Below are 19851 nucleotides of genomic sequence, written 5' to 3'. Positions count from 1 at the left end.
TTAGAACTTAATGATTAATTATTTTTATACTCTCTTTGTTCACATATCGGTTGTTTGTAAGTCCTAAAACTAAAAGAGTCAGATATAGGGTTATATATACCAAAGTGATCAGGGTGACGAGTAGAGTCGAAATCCGGATGTCTGTCTGTCCGTCCGTGCAAGCTGTAACTTGAGTAAAAATTGAGATATCATGATGAAACTTGGTACACGTATTCCTTGGCTCCATAAGAAGGTTAAGTTCGAAGATGGGCAAAATCGGCCCACTGCCACTCCCACAAAATGGCGGAAACCGAAAACCCATAAAGTGTCATAACTAAGCCATAAATAAAGATATTAAAGTGAAATTAGGCACAAAGGATCGCAGGATCGCATTAGGGAGGGGCATATTTGGACGCAATCTTTTTTGGAAAAGTGGGCGTGGCCCCGCCCCCTACTAAGTTTTTTGCACATATCTCGAAAACTACTATAGCTATGTCTACCAAACTCTAAAGAGTCGTTTTCTTCAGGCATTTCCATATACAGTTCAAAAATGGAAGAAATCGGATAATAACCACGCCCACCTCCCATACAAAGGTTATGTTGAAAATCACTAAAAGTGCGTTAACCGACTAACAAAAAACGTCAGAAACACTAAATTTTACGGAAGAAATGACAGAGGAAGCTGCATCCAGGCTTTTTTTTTAAATCGAAAATGGGCGTGGCGTCGCCCACTAATGGACCAAAAACCATATCTCGGGAACTACTAGACCGATTTCAATGAAATTCGGTATATAATATTTTCTTAACACCCTGATGACATGTACGAAATATGGGGAAATCGGTTCACAACCACGCCTTCTTCAAATATAACGCTATTTTGAATTCCTTCTGATGCCTTTTCTGTACAATACGAGTATATACATTAGGAACCAATGATGATAGCGAAATAAAACTTTACAAAAATACGGTATTTGAAAAATATGTAAATGACGTATAATGAAATCTCGATTATCACTTTATCATGCGAGAGTATAAAATGTTCGGTGACACCCGAACTTAACTCTTCCTTACTTGTTCTTAATAAAATTTATAATACCTATATAGCTGAAACTCTGAAACTAGAGCTGATAAAAATATTTAAATTATATTTTTGGAAATAGCATATTATATGTAGTCAGCAACAGCTAAAATTTCTTCGGCAACAAATGTACTGTAAACTAGTGTAACTAAATGCGCCAGAGAGTAAAAAATTTAACGCTGGGATGACAAGCCTTTATAAAGACCAGGGTAAAAATTGGACGATGTGCGTGGCACCGCCTACTGACTTACCCCCCATATAACTAATATCCAAATTTTCGAACATCCCACTGACTTTGCTCTATATGATTAGTTTTTAGTATGTGACATGTTAATCGTTAATCGTATGCTTCTAAGTCGTGCATCATGTAATCTCGTTTATTGTGTAAGCTTAAACTTTAATTAGTTAAACGAAATTTTTTTCATATCAATTTTATAATTTCTTATTCCTCATACGGTTATGTTGAAAGCTACTAAAACCATAACTTATTAATTAAGTGTCTAAAACTAATTACGTAATACTCTAAATTTTGCACCATAGGGAATACAAAACTTTAAAATAGAAAATATAAGTGCCCATATAATATTAACCTGACATTTCTAAGTTACATTGCGAAAATGATCGAAATCAAACTACAACTTCGCCTTCTTTTCATAATAAAAAGTTTTAAATTCCATCCGATTCTTTCACATTCCATTATTCAAATAAATCATAAGTAAATGTAACGAGATAAAACTTTCTCCAAATTGTGCGCTTAAAGTAGGACACATTATGACCAAAAAGTGTCCCAATCGCCCAAAACTATTGAAGTCCCCAAAATAAATCAAGCTGTGAAATATACTATCGGGATATACGTACGAATATGCCCTGCTCAGGGTACTCGTATAATGACAACTAAATGTGCGAGAGAAAGAAAATAGTAAAGGGAGGTAAGGTCGGGTGTAACTGAGCACTTTACACTTTTGTTAATTGAATGAATTAAAGTCGAGGAAATATTTTCAGGTGTTGACAATTGAAGCATGTTCGCGAATAACGTTGTAAGCGACAGATTTAGAAATGTTCAGGAAATGAAATAAACGTTTAAAGCTTCAAGTTTTATCTATTTTGGATTTTTTTTTTTTATTTTTTCAATAGTAATCTGTCTATTTAGAATGAATAAATTGAAATAAAAAATTAATAAAATAGTTAAACTAATGAAAAAAACGAAATTAAACTCTTTAAATGGAAAAACGTTTTATATCCAAAATTAAATGGATGTTAACACGTTATTCCACTATGCATAACATATAGTAGAATGGCGTTTGAAACGTTTTTCCGTCAACGTATTTGGAAAGTAAAGGTTTCAAAACCAAAAAAAATGTATTTCAGTAAAACAAACAAAGAAAGAAGGTTATAAACAAAACGAATCATCTTTTATTTCAAATAAATTTAAACGATATTTCCGCAAAGTGTAATTCCCAACGGATATGTAGTAAATAGTATAGAGTATCAATATATGTATTGGTTTATCTTTCATGGCAACTGTTTATAAAACTGTGCATAGTTTTCTGGTAAATACGACGCCATTGCCAGAAAGTCCTCCTTCTTTTCATCACTTACTTTTATTGGATCATTCCTGAGCAATGGAAAAGTATAATTCGCATAATTTCTGGTTTTTTTGAGCGCCAATTATAAGAAGTCCATGTTTCTGCTATATGCTGCTTACGCATTCTAAGTGTGTTTGGATCGTCTCTAGAAATTTGTATCCACTTTGTAGCAGTTATTTTGCACAAAGGATTTCTATATAAATGTTTGACTAGCATCTCGAAGTTGATGAATCTGAAATGGATTCGAAGGCCTTGCAAAATGAATCATATGACACACATCTGCTGGTGTATAAAGTTGAGCTGTTTTTTCTTTTTTCGGTAAGTGCAAAATCCCGGTCGCATGGCAGGAAGCTGTGCCCTGAAGTAAGAAATTTTTGATTCACTTCAGAAAAGTATTTGGTCAGAAGGCTGTGGCACAAAACAATCAAAGTCCAGTTGTTATTTTGTCCAACGCATCTATCGGACCATATAATCAATTTTCTAATTTGATCAGTTTCCAGAATACTGAATTTTGATGTAATGTGTTTCCAAATACATGAAGCTATTTCAGCAGCTCCTCTTTTAGCAATCGTTTCGTGCCATGTGTACATATCGACCGTATTTTCTGAAATATTATGGAGAGCAAAATTATAATTGGAATAATGTCGCTGATAAAATACATCAGAATGTGTGAGATTCGGTGTGAAAATCACTTGCTGCATATCGACACATATGACTACGGTATTTTGTGAATTTTTGGCAGCGTTGGAATCATCTCGAAGTTGCGCATATGCTTTATCTGCCTGCTCGTGATGAGCTGTCGCTAATTTTTGAATATTTTCAAATCGTTCCGTATTTTCAGCGGCAATCACATCAATAAAATACTTGTCACAAACCTTGCAAGTATCACTTCTTGGGAAACCAAATCGTAGTTTGTGTTCTGTATGAAAAATGTGCTTATATGTGTTGTACGAAATTTGTGTATCCGGATATTTAATTTTGTATAACTCGTACATTGTTTTAATATTTAAATTGGGGTTAAGACAATTTTTTCGAGATGTTGAACGACCATAGTGACTTTCTTGGCTGGGAAAGCTTACTATGTGTTCATCAACGCTCAGTTTTTCCTGTTCTATGATTTTGTGGGGACGATTTTCATATTTTCCTCGCTGATCATCAATGTTTTTCCCATATTTTACTTTTTAAACCAAAATTTGAACTCTGCGCTGCGTTATCTTCATATTTTAAAATAAAAAGTAAAGTAAAAATCAACGAAAAACAACAACAAGAAAATATTTACCTGAAATGTGTGACAAAACATTTTTTTGCACACTCTCTCTTTTTTTCCGTTTGAAAGCACAAAAAAATAAAATACTGTTGTATTTCGTATAGAACTCCCCTCTTCAACTCTTCTTCTTTTAGGCTCGCTCAATTCAAGAAGTGAGGATAGAAATAAACATTGCGCGTTATAATTTTCGCTATAAAAGTTATCAAAAAGGTTCTTCATTTGTTCATTATCAAGTTTTTCACAATGGGAATTGCAATGCCAATCAAAAACCTATTACAAAATAGTTCAAAATGTATATGAAATAAAAATTATGTACTTAAAACGTTTTTCCACTATACCTGCTTTGGGACATTTTTTGCTGGTATAACTTGTTTTTTTCTATTAATATAAGATTGCCCACTATTTCTTAGCTTTTTATTATTGAAATCTTTCCAATTTTCTAAATTTATTTTCCTTTTGGAGCCTATAACACACTTATCAAGCACACGAGAACACTCACTTTTTGCCATTGTACACACAATAAATAAGTCACTTGAAACGTTATTCCACTGAGTGCTTGTATTAAAATGCGATTTGAATACAAACAAGTGCAATAATATGCCTAATTTTGATTTGGATTGATAAAGAGAGCCATTATAACAGTAATCTGCAAAAAACCGGTTTTGAAAAAATTGTCGCTTACAACGTTATTCGCGAACATGCTTCAATTGTATTAAGATAACTCATAAGTTGGTCAATAATTCGACATAAAGTCTATGAATTAACAAAAATCAATATATCGTCCCCTCAATATAACAATAGCGTATAATTTTTTTTGGGTTTTGAGAAAATCGAGTTTAAAGTTTTTGTAATTTTCTTATTGAAGGAAATTTCTGAACATGAAATTATGCACCATTTTTTCCAATGACATTTTGACCCACTTTGTGGAAGTAGAATTTGACGAAATTTTGACCAGACATAGAATCAATGATGGAGATTCTAAATATGCAATAAAAAAATAATGGCGTATGAGCACATACGCTATTGTTATATTGAGGGGACGATATGTACGAGAAACATGCCGTGAATATGCGGTTGAACAAGTGTTTGGTTGCATACACTTCAGTTTATCTGTGAGCTATATGTAACACTGGTCCAATATCGGCGGTTCTGCCAAAGGAGCAGTTTCTTGTAGAGAAAAAGACTTGTGCAAAATTTATGAGTGACATCTCAAAAACTGCGAAACAGTCGAAGCCGAATATTACACCTTACTATATATACGTATGTATGTATGTATATGAGTATTTGCCGAGGTTTTAACCATTTTCAAATGGCATTACCAGAATTACAGCACATAGATGAGTTTAAGTTGAAAATTGTGTTATACTGCCAACAGTAGTTAAAGAAGATGAGCTTCACATTAAACAGCAATGTTTGCGGTACTTTTAAGTGTCTTCGCACTTATCTGCGAATCTGCATGTATATTATCCGCGAAATGGGACGTAATCATTTACTCAGATAAACCCAAGAGCTACTTATTGCACAAATTAGTTTGCGCTCACTTCCACTTACGCTTTTGATGTTCACTGTATTCTGATTTTGCAATTTAAGCATGTCCATCGAATTCAGAAGTATTTCTCAGAACTATTTGATTTCAAATTAAATTGCAGTATATTTAGTAAAATATAATGTAAAATTCTAAATCCAAAGGACCAAAAATGCATTTCTTCTATTAGTGCATTGAAACTCAGTTGTATTTATAATCGCCGATTGCTTATGGTAAAATATAAATAAAGGTATAAATGCTTGAAGAATGGTAAGATGACTCTTAATTGTAGGAGAAAACTATTCTGTAATAAATTGGAATATTTTCGTCTCACCAATGGCGAAATAGTCTTTTGTTAAAAAAAAAACTAAAAAAAATCGGTTTTCCAAACTCTTTTAAAAAGTTTTCCAAACTCTTTTGAAAAGCAATCAGTGAAATTAATTTTCCACTTTATTATAATTATAATAGGAAAATGAGTAATCGACGAAAATACGAAAACTAGAATCTTAATTATTTTGAAGAATTAATCAACTATGTTTACCATCAGAAATTGAAACGAGAAAAGTTGAAGAGGATGGAGCAGCCAATGGCACAACAGCATAATGGGAATTTGCGTTGCATAGGAAAATAACTATTTTATATATATGTATGTATGTACATACATATGTACTTGAATGCTTATGTCGAAATATATTATACAGTTTTTTTGTTAGTTTAAATTTAATTAAAGCCATTGGCATCTTTGGACGGCAACAATCGAGTGTGTCGGGAAAATAATAAGTGGGCATCACTCAACATTAGGGGGACAAAGAGATATGGTAAAATATAAAAATTATAACTTTATTTGTATTTGGATCAACAAAATAGACAATTAAAGTTCATTTCCATATATTGAAATTTGTATTATAAACAGCAAATTTCCATAAGGTCACTCAAATATGGGACGTACATTTACAAGACAGGCTCGTGAAATTATGAAAACAATTGCGAAACGAAGAAAAGAGTTTGCGCAAAATTGCTGTAATAATTGGTTGAGCACTTTTTTAAACTCTTGCAACCGTTACTACAGAGTATAACTGGTTTGTTCACCTAACGGTTGTATGTAATACCTAAAACTAAACGAGGTAGATATAGGGTTACGTATATATAAATTACCAGGATGACGAGAAAAGTTGACATCCGGGTGACTGTCTGTCTGTCTGTACATCCGTCCTTCCGTCTGTCCAGCCGTTCAACCTGTAACTTGAGCAAAAATGGATTTGTTGCAACCAATAGCACTAGAGCCAGAACCGAAAATATAACTCGACGCCACTCCGGGGTTACAGTATGTGCAGTTCACCGAATATCAAATATAAAAGAAACGTAAACCAATTCATTAAATAGAATTAGATGGATTTTAGGCATTCTGATCTTAGGAGGTACTTCAAATGATACATTTATATGTACTGGAGGATGGAGACATGTGTAGAAGTTCACGCAAGTGAGGAAAGTTCTCTGATCGCCATTCACTTGGGAGTGGCCAGAAATGATTCCTTTACATATGGCTCAAGCAGCTCACGACTTCCGGTCTTTGACAAAGTATCCTCTGGGTAGCCTGCGAACATCCGTTTGAAGGCGAGCTAAAGTGAGAAAGCAAAACATCCCCTCCACAAGGTTGTGCGTTGGGTTTGGTACCCGTCACTTAAAAAACACCCCAATGAAAAAGAATAACAAGCATCGGATGAGAGATTACAAAGACTACGATTTGAGGGCATGAGCCTGGAATGTCCGATCCTTTAATTGGGAAGGTGCCGCTGTCCAGCTGGTTGATGTCCTCGTTAGAGTGAAGGCTGACATCACCGCCGTCCAAGAAATGCGATGGACGGGACAACTGCTGAGACGAGTAGGTCCTTGTGGCATTTATTATAGTAGGAGCGCAAATTTGGTGTGGGATTCGTGGTGGGAGAGAGACTCCGTCGCCGAGTACTGTCAATCACAACGATGGATGTACGCGTAGCCACAATCCGCATCAAAGAGGAGTTCTTTAACATATCGCTGATTTGCGCTCACGCCCCGACTGAAGGACGGACCAAAGATGTTTTTTATGAGCGCTTGGAGGGCTCCTATGAGAGCTGCCCCGCCACGATATCAAAATCGTGCTTGGCGACTTTAACGCCAGGGTGGGCAAGGAAGGAATCTTTGGCACAACAGTCGGTAAATTCAGCCTCCACCAGGAAACATCCCGAAATGAGTTGAGGCTGATAGATTTCACCGGGGCCCGAAATATGATTATCTGCAGTACTAGATTCCACCATAGCAATAGCATAGAATACAGAAGACACATCTCCATTGTTTTAGATATGCGTACGCCCCGAGGCCCTAAAATCGACTCGGATCACTATCTTGTTCTCTATCTATGCAGCAAAAACGCACGTCAACAAAGACAAGGAAGGTTCGACGTCGAGAAGCTGCAATCACAACAGACAGCCGAACGATTTTCTACTCGACTTGCACTCCTGCTCTCTGAGAGCAGCCGTCAACAACTAGGTATAAGGGAACTGTGGGACGGTATTTCAAGCTCCTTACGTACAGCTGCAACCGAAACTATTGGTTTTCGGAAAATGCAAAAGAACAGCTGGTACGACGAGGAGCGCCGTATCGCAGCGGAGAGAAAACAGACTGCCTACCTCGCAACGTTACGATCGACCGCAACACGTGCGGAATAGGATAGATACCGAGAGTTGAAGAGGCAAACGAGATGCATTTGCAAACAGAAAAAAAGGGCTGAACTGCGTGAGAAAGAAGAGGTTGATAAGCTGGCCGACAGGGGTAATGCTCGAAAGTTCTACGAAAAAATGCTTCGGCTTACAGAAGGTTTCAAGACCGGAGCATACTCTTGTAGAACCCCCAAAGGTGATCTAGTGACCGATGAGCAGAGCATACTAAAATTATGGAGGGAGCACTTCTCCAGCCTGCTGAATGGAAGTGAAAGTCTAACGCCAGGAGAGGTCGAACCCGATTCGCGAACCGAGCCAGACCACGAAGAAGTTCGAATAGCAATTACCCTGCCTGAAGAACAACAAAGCAGCGGGGGCGATGGATTGCCGGCCGAGCAATGGAGCAAAGGAACATGCATCAGCTTCTTTGCAAAATATGGTCGGACGAAAGCATGCCCAACTATTTGAATTTAAGTGTGCTCTGCCCAATTCGAAAAAAAGGAGACCACACAATCTGCGCAAACTACTGTGGGATAAGTCTCGTCAACATCGCGTACAAGGTTATATCAAGCGTATTGTGTGAAAGATTATAGCCCACCGTCAACAAACTGATTGGACCTTATCAGTGTGGCTTTAGACCTGGCAAATCAACAGCCGACCAGATACTCACCATGCGCCAAATCTTGGAAAAAACCCGTGAAAGGAGAATCGACACACATCACCTCTTCGTCGATTTCAAACCTGCTTTCGACAGCGCGAAAAGGAGCTGCCTTTATGTCGCGATGCCTGAGTTTGGTATCCCCGCAAAATTAATACAGCTGTGTAAACTGACGTTGAGAAACAACAAAAGCTCTGACAGGATCGGGGAGGACCTCCCCGAACCGTTCGATACCAAACGAGGTTTCAGGCAAGGCGACTCCCTATCGTGGGACTCCTTCAACCTGCTGCTGGAAAAATTTCGAAATTTAATTCGAGCTGCAGAACTGAATCGAGCAGGTACAATCTTTTATAAGAGTGTACATCTGCTGACATATGCCGATGATATCATCGGCCTCAACACCCGCGCCATTAGATCTGCTTTCTCCAGACTGGACAATTAAGCAAGGCAAATGAGTCTGGCAGTGAATGAAGGCAAGACGAAATAACTCCTGTCATCAAACAAACAGTCGTCGCACTCGCGACTTGGCTCTCACGTCACTGTTGACAGTCATAACTTTGAAATCGTAGATAATTTCGTCTATTTAGGATTCAGTGCAAACACCACCAACAATGTCAGCCTGGAAATCCAACGCAGGATAACTCTTGCCAACTCGTGCTACTTCGGACGAACAAAAACCAAACTCTATAAGTCACTCATTATTCCCATCCTGCTATATGGTGCAAAAGCTTGGACGATGACAACTATGGTCCTTTGCGTTTTGGCCACGGCGAATATCGCATTCGATGGAACGATGAGCTGCATGAGATATGCGACGACATTGACATAGTTCTTCGAATACAAAGACAGCGGCTGCGCTGACTGCGTCGTGTCGTCCGAATGGACGAAAATACTCCAGCTCTGAAAGTATTCGACGAAGTTCCCGCCGGCGGAAGCAGAGAAAGAGGACGAACTCCACTCCGTTGGAAAGACCAGATGGAGAAGAACCTGGCTTCGCTTGGAATCTACAATTGCCGCCACCTTGCGAAAAGAAGAATCGATAGGCGCGCTTTTGTTAACTCGGCTATAACTTCGTAAACGGTTTCTACGCTAGTAAAGAAGAAGATATACTCTTTAGATACTCTCCATACCCCAAATGCAAATATGTGTTATAATGTCGCTCTTCCAGGTATTTGTAACATGTAATCGAATACCTTCTCTGTGCTCTTATGTCAGACCTAAACTTACTCGGTTTCGTATACTAATTTGTCAAAAATAGGAAAATTAATTTTCTTTAAGTGTAGTAAAGTAAATTTAATTCTTTTAAAGACTCAGAATTTTAGAAAACTTCTTAATTTGATTTGTACGACATTTTTAGCATCTGCTATTATCTGTTATGTTATATTGCATTTTATGTAAATATACATACATATATACAAATAAGTACACGCATTTGTTCTGTACGAGCAAACACAATCCGTATGCAAATATTTTTCACCGTTCTTACTAATACTGAAAATACCACATACAAAATTCATTTCCCTGGACTATTGGTGGTGAAGATGTAAAGTGTGAAGTACTCTGATGATTACTAGAATTAATATTTTACAAATTTCAATTTAAACTTATCAACATACTACATGGTTGAAACTTCTGCAGAAACACATTAACAAATACATTTAATTAAGAAGATTAAATATAAAGTTCTTGAATTGATGTGGAAACAGACATGTCATTTAAATATGAAACCGCTTTCTCCTTTAAAACAAAATATATTTGAATTTCATGTTGAAAGCAATACGGATAATGGTTTTATTAATGACTTCTGGTTTTTATGTTAACTAATTAATAAACGACAATTTGCTTTCGTTCAGCCTGTAAGTAGTTGAATCGAATTTAAACCCATATGTTTAAGGTAAATCCTTTGAGAAAGGAATTAGCTGATTACTTATGTAAGTTCAGAATACAATTTTATCTAAATCAGTTCATTAGAAATTCAAAATTGGATTCAAAGAAACAACATATTATAAAGCTTTCTGCCCAATATTGAATATTAATTGTCAGTAGTAAAAGCGAAGCCAACTGAAATGAAGTGGTTTAATGTAAATCCGCCAACATTTGGTTAAGTTTGTTAGCTTGCGGATTTTGAGTGAATTGTGTAATTGCTTGAGCATACGAGTATCATGAAGATTGCTTATACGTCATGGAATACTGCACTGCATCGACTGAAGGGGGTATTCTGGTCTAGAAGCATGAATTTCAGGTAATTGTTAAAGTGTCGTAAAAAAAGGCAATTAATATTTTTACTATCCATTTTTTTATTAGTTATTTGTTAATTTTAGAAGAGTACAGTAAAAAAATTAAAAACTAAAAAAAGTAAACAATTTCACAAATTATGAGCTGACGAAGGTTAGGGTCTCTAAAAATTTCCACGTGACCATACCCATGATTTCAACCCTCATAGTTATCTGAAACCAAAAAAAAAAAGATTATTAATCTAGAATAATGTCGCAATGGCCGGAACTACGGAAAAGTGGGAAACATTTTTTTTTCACAAAATGGCGACTGCCTGAAAAAAAAAGTTTTTATGGATCACTTTTTCTGACTATTTTGAATTTTTTTAAAATAATAAAAAACAAATTTGGGGATGGGGCTAGTTCCAACCATAGACAAGCCTATAAAGAAGACTCTGTAAAAATTTCAAGTAAATCGGTCCAGTAGAACCTGAGAAATCGTGGGTATCGTTCCGAAAAAGTCAGTTTTTAGAAAAACGCGTTTAAAGTTTTGCGTAAAGTCTTTTGTTCGTTCTTTTGTTTGCTCAATAATTGTTACTTCCCAGCGGGATTTGGTAGACATTGGTAAGCAAACGAGGTAAACGATGCAGCATGATTGTATCGCTAACTCCAACCGATGAAAATTAACATGGCGATGTCCTACGAAAAGTAACAGATCACCCCTTTCGCTTACCATAGGGACGAAGAATTCTTCGATGCCTCAATTAACGAAGAATTATTCAATGCCACAGTTAACGAAAATTAATTAATTTTTTTATTTTTATTAATTTTGCTTTATATATAAAAGTGCATGCACGATTAATGATTTTTTGCCCTTCATACCGAAGTAATTGTATTCCAGCAACAATTCAACTGATGTAATTTTATGCAATGATTTTTCGATTGCATTGTGACCTATCATGGGTCGAATCGTTACATCCGTGCACGGATCGGCAAACATACGAAAGAAAATTACGTGATACGTCAATCATATGCGGTGATTGGCATTATGACATACGATAGCAAACGGACCGTAATGTATTTTCAATTCACTATAGTTTTTAAATTCCACATTGCTTTGTATCGTATTTTTAGGTCACAATAGATGTGGAACTGTCAAAACTGTTGCGAAATTTTCAATAAACTAACAGAAGTAAATCAGAAATATCAAAATGAATCCAACTTTGTTTTTTTATTTGAGCTCTAGTGAAAGTGATGGGCATAAAAAAATAGTGCGAAGATAGCTAAGGGATCGTAGCAATAGCGTAAGTATAAAAAAAAAATATAAATCCTCATTAACAAAATTTTCTTTGTAGATGTATCGTTGAACAAAGCATCGGAATCTTAAAAACATGGTGGAGAATTTTAGGATATGGCAAGAGAGGAAGGTATCACCCCACAAAGGTGGTAGATTTGCTAACGCTTGTGAGCCATTACGTAATATCTGTATAAAATTTACAACAAGTTGCGACTCTCAAAATTGCGATTCTTATCACACACAAGAAATGGACACCGGGGCGAACCGCCTCACCTCAATCGACCAAACGATAAGAGATCAAATAAAGTATTCTTTAATATCGGGTGACATAAAATTTGCAAAATCTCATCGGTTCTTTATTTGAAACGTTAGATTGGTTCATGACATTTACTTTTTGAAGATAATTTCATTTAAATGTTGACTCATGTGGTTTCAACAAGATGGCGCTACATGCCACACAGCTCGCGATTCTATGGTCATTTTGAGGGAAAACTTCGGAGAACAATTCATCTCAAGAAATGGACCCGTAAGTTGGCCACCAAGATCATGCGATTTAACGCCTTTAGACTATTTTTGTGGGGCTACGTTCTAAAATCTACAGAAATAAGCCAGCAACTATTCCAGCTTTGGAAGACAACATTTCCGAAGAAATTCGGGCTATTCCGGCCGAAATGCTCGAAAAAGTTGCCCAAAATTGGACTTTCCGAATGGACCACCTAAGACGCAGCCGCGGTCAACATTTAAATGAAATTATCTTCAAAAAGTAAATGTCATGAACCAATCTAACGTTTCAAATAAAGAACCGATGAGATTTTGCAAATTTTATGCGTTTTTTTTTTTAAAAAAGTTATCAAGCTCTTAAAAAATCACCCGATACATTAATTAAAAAATGTATGCGTCCTTAACCTTGTAAATAATTTTATTTTTATTGTCAACTAAAATACAAAAATTTTGTTCATATAAATAATTTTTTTTTTAATTTTTAATCAGATATTCCATTCATTGCTTTTTTTTGTATGTCCTTTATTACTAAAAATTATAAAATACTTAAAATTTTAAAAAATTTTACTCACATTTCCATAAATTTGTCTATTACGATTGGTAGTTCGCGTTCGAACGAACGGATACGTTTATATACTCGTTCCAGATCACGATAGAAGCGTTACGATCACGTCCGTCATAATACGAAATACAGTCTTTTACGTGACGAATGATACGTTCACGGATGTAACGATTCGACCCCTAGTCTTGTATTATAGGCATCTGCAATAAAAAATTTTGTTTTTTGAATTAAAATGTGACACTGAAGTGCAATATTTTTAAATAAACTCACATATTTTTCCTTGTTGCCTTCCAATTCTGTGTAAAGTTCTTTTAATGCATCGTCGGTCTTTAATGGAAATATGTATGTATATTTATTATAGTCTTGCGCCTGCAACTCATTGCATTTATGAGGGCATTATTTGTTGACTGCCAACTTGTTTTGTCAATTTCTCTATATGTTGTTGCATTTCGTCAATTTTTTTTTCCAGACTGGCGATTTTGCATGGACAAGAATCTGAAAACATAAATTAAACATATCATGTAGTGAAATATCTACTTTTCGCATTAAAAGAACTTACTTTCGTTTTTGTAATTTTCCACAACCGATTTCACGCTAAAAGACTTCAGCCCGTGGATGAGTTACCATTATAGGTCCTTGCTGTGAATAATCGGTAGAAATACAAATTGATTATTGTCAGGCAGACACATTAATTTGTATAAAATAGGTTGGACATCATAGATTTGCTCCGCTTCTTCGGTGTCAATGTTAGCTATGAAAACGCCCAAATCTACCATCGATTTCAATGGTTCCATAAATAGATTGCAGCAGTTTTTCAAAACTTTTCCATGCATATAAACATCATCATCTTTCTTCGATAATCTTATAATTTGTATTGCCACTCCCGGTTTAACGTAGCAAAAATTATCCGGTAATTTATCGCTGATATTAAAGTCATTTCCATAAAATCGAATAACCTTTCCACATCTATTGACTTTTGGGCCCACATATCTGTCTTTTGTAAACACGTTTTCATATTGGTATCTGTTATTTATTTGTTGTAATGTTTCTCGGGGTCTTTTAACGAACCGCTTTAGGGTTTGGAAGAAATTTTCGAAAGCATATGCTGAGAATAAATTCAGAAAACCGCACGATTTAACGGAATCCACCAAATGCAGCACTGAATGTACATTGTAACTCACTTTTTCTTCTCCATATAAGGTTGGGAAAAGGTGCACGAAGTAATTAAGCATTTGCTTTATTTCTTCTAAATTGTTTTCATAGGTTTTTTGTGACGAAAGCAATGCATATGCACAGTGCAACAAAGAGAAGTAATAATAAATACTGTCAGATACAAGGTCTTTCCGTACGATACCAAAGTTCTTGTTTATTTTTTTACCCACTTGTGTGCACTTGCTAGATCCTTGAAAAGAGTTGTGACCCACTGTTTGGCAGATAAATGCTCTTGCTGGGCATCGCAAATAAAGCATCGCACTTTTACTTTGATTCTTCTGTCATTGACTTCCATTCCGTATTGCATTAAGATTTTTAGCTGATAAGCAAAATCGTGTAAATAATTATTCACGTCTGCCGGTTTCTGTTTGCCTTCAAAAATTGGTTCAACAGGAAAAGCGGAGACCATTGCCACACCTATTTCTTACCAACACGTTTTTCCATTTTTTTACGATCAACGTATTTCTTTAGTTGCTTTTCTAGGCCTATGTGCAAATAATTTCCTGGCGCAACAGTTCTCAATATGCAGGTCGCTTGCTGTAAAACTGCTTTCGAAGATGTTGGTACATTTTCCGAGCGATTTTTTAACTTGTTTCTTCTTTTTCAACTTCCAGCATCAATATAATCAAAACTGCAATTGCATCCTCTTCAGAATCATTTTGAGCTTTTAATAGTAGCTGTAATTGATACTTTCATTCATTTGGACAAAACTATCAGCAAATCATCGCACTTTTACTTTGATTCTTCTGTCATCATGACACGAACGTTGTTCTGTATTGCAACATAATGCTTTTTCACTGATAATTGACATCAAAAACTGCCTAAACAAAATCTTTTGGTGGCAAATAATTATTCAACATCCAAACTGACCGAATGTCGATCTGTTTGCCTTCAAAAACTGTCGTCAATTTTTTGTGTCAGATGATTGACATCACCTGTTTTCATTTATGTATTTTGTGAACTTTTGACAGCTGTTAAATTGAAGATATAATTATTTTTAAATAAGTGCGTTGTAAAAATGAATAAAAATAGAAAAATTACAATAGTAACTTGCATTTTGTCTTAGTCATTAAAAAAAAAAGAAAAGTCAAGCCAAAGTCAGTGGTGGATTAGACATCGCACCAGTGGATTTTCCTCCAAATTTATCAGCGTCTCTCAACGTTTGAAGAACTTCCTGAGGATGACTCTGAAGATTCTTTTTTTAGTGGAGCGTCTTATGTGCAAAAGAAACACACGATTCCGTGAAACGATTCTCAATATGCAGGTTTGCCGTTTTTCGAAGATGTTGGTACAGAAATATTCTCCGACTGCGATATTTTTAACAAGTCATCGAAGCAGTTCCTTTCTTCTTTTTCAATAAATTCGACTTCAGCATCAATATAATCAAAACTACAATTCACCGCATCCTCTTCAGAATCATTTTGAGCTTTGGATGCCGACTATTTTTTATTTGTTGAATTGATATGGATTTTCGATGGTAAAACTAATATAAAATAATATCATTGCGTTTCATGCATATTTATTATTTTATTACGTTTTTAAAAATACAATCATTTAAAATATATATCTCAAAGATATAAAAAAGGAACATTAGGTACATCATTTCATTTGACTAGTTACTTTTATATTTAAACGGCTTTATGCTGAGCTATAAAATAACAGCAAAATTATGTTTTATTACATATACAATTCTGCAACTGTTAAGAATTTCACACGGTAAGAATTTCTGCTGATACTTAAATATCAACTCACATACATATGTCCTGCTGGAATTCTCTGGCCAGTTGTGGAGATTCTTGGTCCCACTCAAGGCCGTTTGATGCCACAAAGTTGAAATCATCCAAAAAAAAGTTTTTGTAAACAGATGAGGGTTCCAGCGCACGTTGAACTACTTCTGTATCCATCGTCGTTTTAAAAACGTTTCCTTAAACAATGAAAATCAAAGATGGCGTTGAAATTTATCGCCAGATATATTTCATGAAACAATATTGTTGTAGTTTCGACGAGCATAATAACAAATAAACACATGAAAAATAAATATTAATATTTTTTTTATAAATTATTATATATACATATATGTATATACTTACATTTATTAAATTTGAAGTGGTGCTCGCTTCAACATTAAAAACATTCATTAATTGACAACTATATGTACAGTACATATATGTTAATGCAATTTGTTGTACTATTGTGTACTATATGTAAAAACTTGAAAGATCAACGAAGGCTGTTCCACTTGTTTTAATATATCATAAAATCATAAAAAATTCCAGGATTTAATGGTTTCGCTGTCCATATGTATATTAAAAGTCCTTGGAATATATAATAATTTGCAATCGTAATAAACGTTGCGCGTTTTGTTTAAATAAAACCAAAAATTCTTTTTTTGTATCACATCATTCGCGCGGCAATGGAAAATGTTATAAAAAAAATATTGCCACATAACGTATTTTGATTGCTCTCACGCTGTCAATTTAAATTGCCGTTCGTTGGCATCCCATTATCCCATATCAACCCGTTTCATGTTTTGAACGTTGTGTCTGTTTAACGCAACATAAGCTGCATGGCATTATTGTTGTAAGCAAAATAATAATAATAATTCTCAATTTTTATGTAGCCACATGCAGTGATGCATTTTCGTCAAGAATAAGTATTTGAGTACATTTGAAATTCATATGACAGCGTCAATAGTTTATGCAGTTACACGTTGCATACTTTTAGGGTAATTTTATTTGTGGTGCTGCCCAAGCAAAATATACATACGTATGTATTACTATGTTCGGACCGACAACGAAAACATGTTTTCGGGGGAAAAACTGGTTTTCGCACGAAAACTTGTGTTTTCGTCCATGTAAAATCTGTCAAACGAAAACTCAGGTTCTTGAAAACTTACATTCCACTCGTTATAGTCGGTGCCTGCTCTAGTTTAATCGATTTTTTTGGAAGACATATTTTGCCGGCCCTAAATTGTCACTTGATATTTGTTTACATTCCATACACAAATACAGTTGACAGTTGATATTGAATATTGAATTCAAAAAATGGAAAAACAAAAATACAAGAAAAGAAATTGGTGGAGTGACAGGGCAGAAGCCCTACTGATTGAATTGTGGCAGAATAAAATTAGTGCTAGGGATGGCAAGATTAGTTACAGAATCGATTCTCGATTCTGACTATTTTTCTATATTTTTCGATTCTAAGAATCGATTATCCGGGGGCAAGAATCGATTCTTTCGATTCTAATCGATTTTAAATTAAAAGGCCAAAAATTTATTTATTAAATCACAAGGCATAAATTGAATGAATAATTCAAATCGATTAAATAAAACACAAAAATAGTTAAAAACAATTACATTGTTTTGTCTATAAATAAGGTACCAAGAACATCAAGTTGTTTAAACAAGTTTAATAAAATAAGTTTTTCAATAAATTTAAAATAAGTAAAAGAACAATAAGCTAATTGTCAGTTTAAGAAAACCTTACATTTTCCGTTTATGTGATTTTTCGAAATGTTTGATTAAGCTAGACGTACTATTATTATATTTAAATTGCTTTCCACATTGGTGACACTGGACATTCGACCCGTTGTTTATTTTTTTAAAGTAAATCCATACAGCGCTAGGCGCCATTTCAATAAATTTATCGTCAAGAATTAAGAATCGCGAGTTTTTTTGTGCTCGTATGTAGTATGTATAACTTGAAACTAGTCACTTACAGGGTATCTCGACAGGATAGAATTTATAGAATACTAACTGTCAAACGTATTGCTATTGCCATTGCCAAATCTGTATGTGGGCATTTGTTATCATAACATAATAATTTTTTTTACAAATTAGAAAGATCCTTTCTTTAAAAATGTAATTCAGGGAAAAATAAGAATACATATTTTTGGACTACTCTATAATAATTGTGGCATAAATTTTATATACCAATTAAGTTAATTAATAGTAAAGTCGAATGTCAAGAATCGATTCTTAATCAACTTTGACTAGTGAAGATCGATTCCGAAAACTCGATTATTTTACGAGAAAACTCGATTCTCGAGTAGAATAGGAATCGATTTTGCCATCCCTAATTAGTGCTTTTCGCGGGCCAAGGAAGAATAACTACATAGAGAAGGAAATGGCAATGGAGTTGCAGCAACAAGGGGTGCATTTCACGGCGAGTGAAATTAAATCTAAAATGCACAATCTTTCACAGAGATATAGGTAATTAAATAAAATTATGGAATAATATAGTTATTACATAAATATCATGTTTTACAGGAAAGAGAAGACAGCACTCGGGTCAACTGGCGGTTCTCCGTCGCAGTGGCCACTGTACGAAAAAATTAGAGCCGTACTGTTGCCGTACGTCAGCTACAACGCCGAGAGCTTAGTGGAGGAAAGCTTTCAAAGTAAGAAACATTTGTTTTGTAATTCAGTATATTATTTATATTTACATACATATATACATTTTTAAAAAGGTGTTACTGACTCCGAACCACTTGAAATTTCGGTGGAATTTGTTGCTGCATCTCCATTGCCATCACCGGTTTGCATACCTTCGCCCTTAGCGATGCCGATGTCGCCAGCCGATATTTCTTCGCAAACAATACCGTCTCCCGAGCCGAGTGATTCTATAAATAAAAAAATGAATCATTTTCAGAGCCTCATATTAAGAAAATTTGAAAAAATTGAAAAACAGCTCGAGAAAGCAAGTCAGGAATCTAATGAAACCAGCATAAAAATTATGGACATGACGAAAAAAATGCTTGAAAACGACAATAAAAAAACCCAACTGATGGAAGAGTATATGAAAGACTCTAAAGAAACAAATCAACTATTACTTGAATTTTTAAATAAATAAATAAACAAATGAATATATTTTGTTTTTTGAAGATGTTTAACATTGACATGAATTAGTTTTTATATGGAAAATAATATATGGAATTATATGGAAAATAAAATTAAATTTTGTTTGGTGTGTACAACTTTCTCTTTGATTTAATGTGTATGTAATTGTGTAAAATGAAGGCATTGTGTTTCAATATACACATGTACTTACCAAAATATGTACAAAGTGCTGTCTGAATCATTTCTCCATTAATTGGGTCGTCAGATGCATATGAAACATCAGACGGATTCTGGCGTCTAGTCTCCAACTCTTCCAAAGCGCGTAACCATTTAGCGTTTAGCGTGTCGTTGTTATCATTTAAAAAATTGTGAAGGACACAGCATGCTTTTATTATGGAGTTGGCATTCCGTACAGAGTTGTCAATTCCTTTCCCAATAC

The 19851-nt window shown here is 35.0% G+C and overlaps 1 protein-coding gene and 1 long non-coding RNA gene across 2 annotated transcripts; one reads left to right on the top strand and one right to left on the bottom strand.

The window, feature by feature from the left end:
- Nucleotides 1-13315: 13315 nt before the first annotated feature.
- On the bottom strand, nucleotides 13316-14684 carry LOC126766540 (uncharacterized). The gene is made up of 3 exons (XR_007668906.1): nucleotides 13922-14684; nucleotides 13633-13857; nucleotides 13316-13562 (listed from the first exon to the last, which is right to left on the bottom strand). It is a non-coding gene; the product is annotated as an uncharacterized LOC126766540 (long non-coding RNA).
- A 4075-nt stretch (nucleotides 14685-18759) lies between these two features.
- LOC126766539 (uncharacterized) lies at nucleotides 18760-19425 on the top strand. Its single transcript, XM_050484295.1, has 3 exons — nucleotides 18760-18785; nucleotides 18843-18973; nucleotides 19043-19425. Exons 1-3 carry the CDS (start codon nucleotides 18760-18762, stop codon nucleotides 19423-19425), a joined length of 540 nt encoding a protein of 179 aa, XP_050340252.1.
- Nucleotides 19426-19851: the final 426 nt, after the last annotated feature.

Source organism: Bactrocera neohumeralis, unplaced genomic scaffold (assembly GCF_024586455.1).
Source record: "Bactrocera neohumeralis isolate Rockhampton unplaced genomic scaffold, APGP_CSIRO_Bneo_wtdbg2-racon-allhic-juicebox.fasta_v2 ctg165_3, whole genome shotgun sequence".
Classification (NCBI taxonomy): domain Eukaryota; kingdom Metazoa; phylum Arthropoda; class Insecta; order Diptera; family Tephritidae; genus Bactrocera; species Bactrocera neohumeralis.
This window is presented reverse-complemented; position numbering and strand designations above follow the sequence as displayed.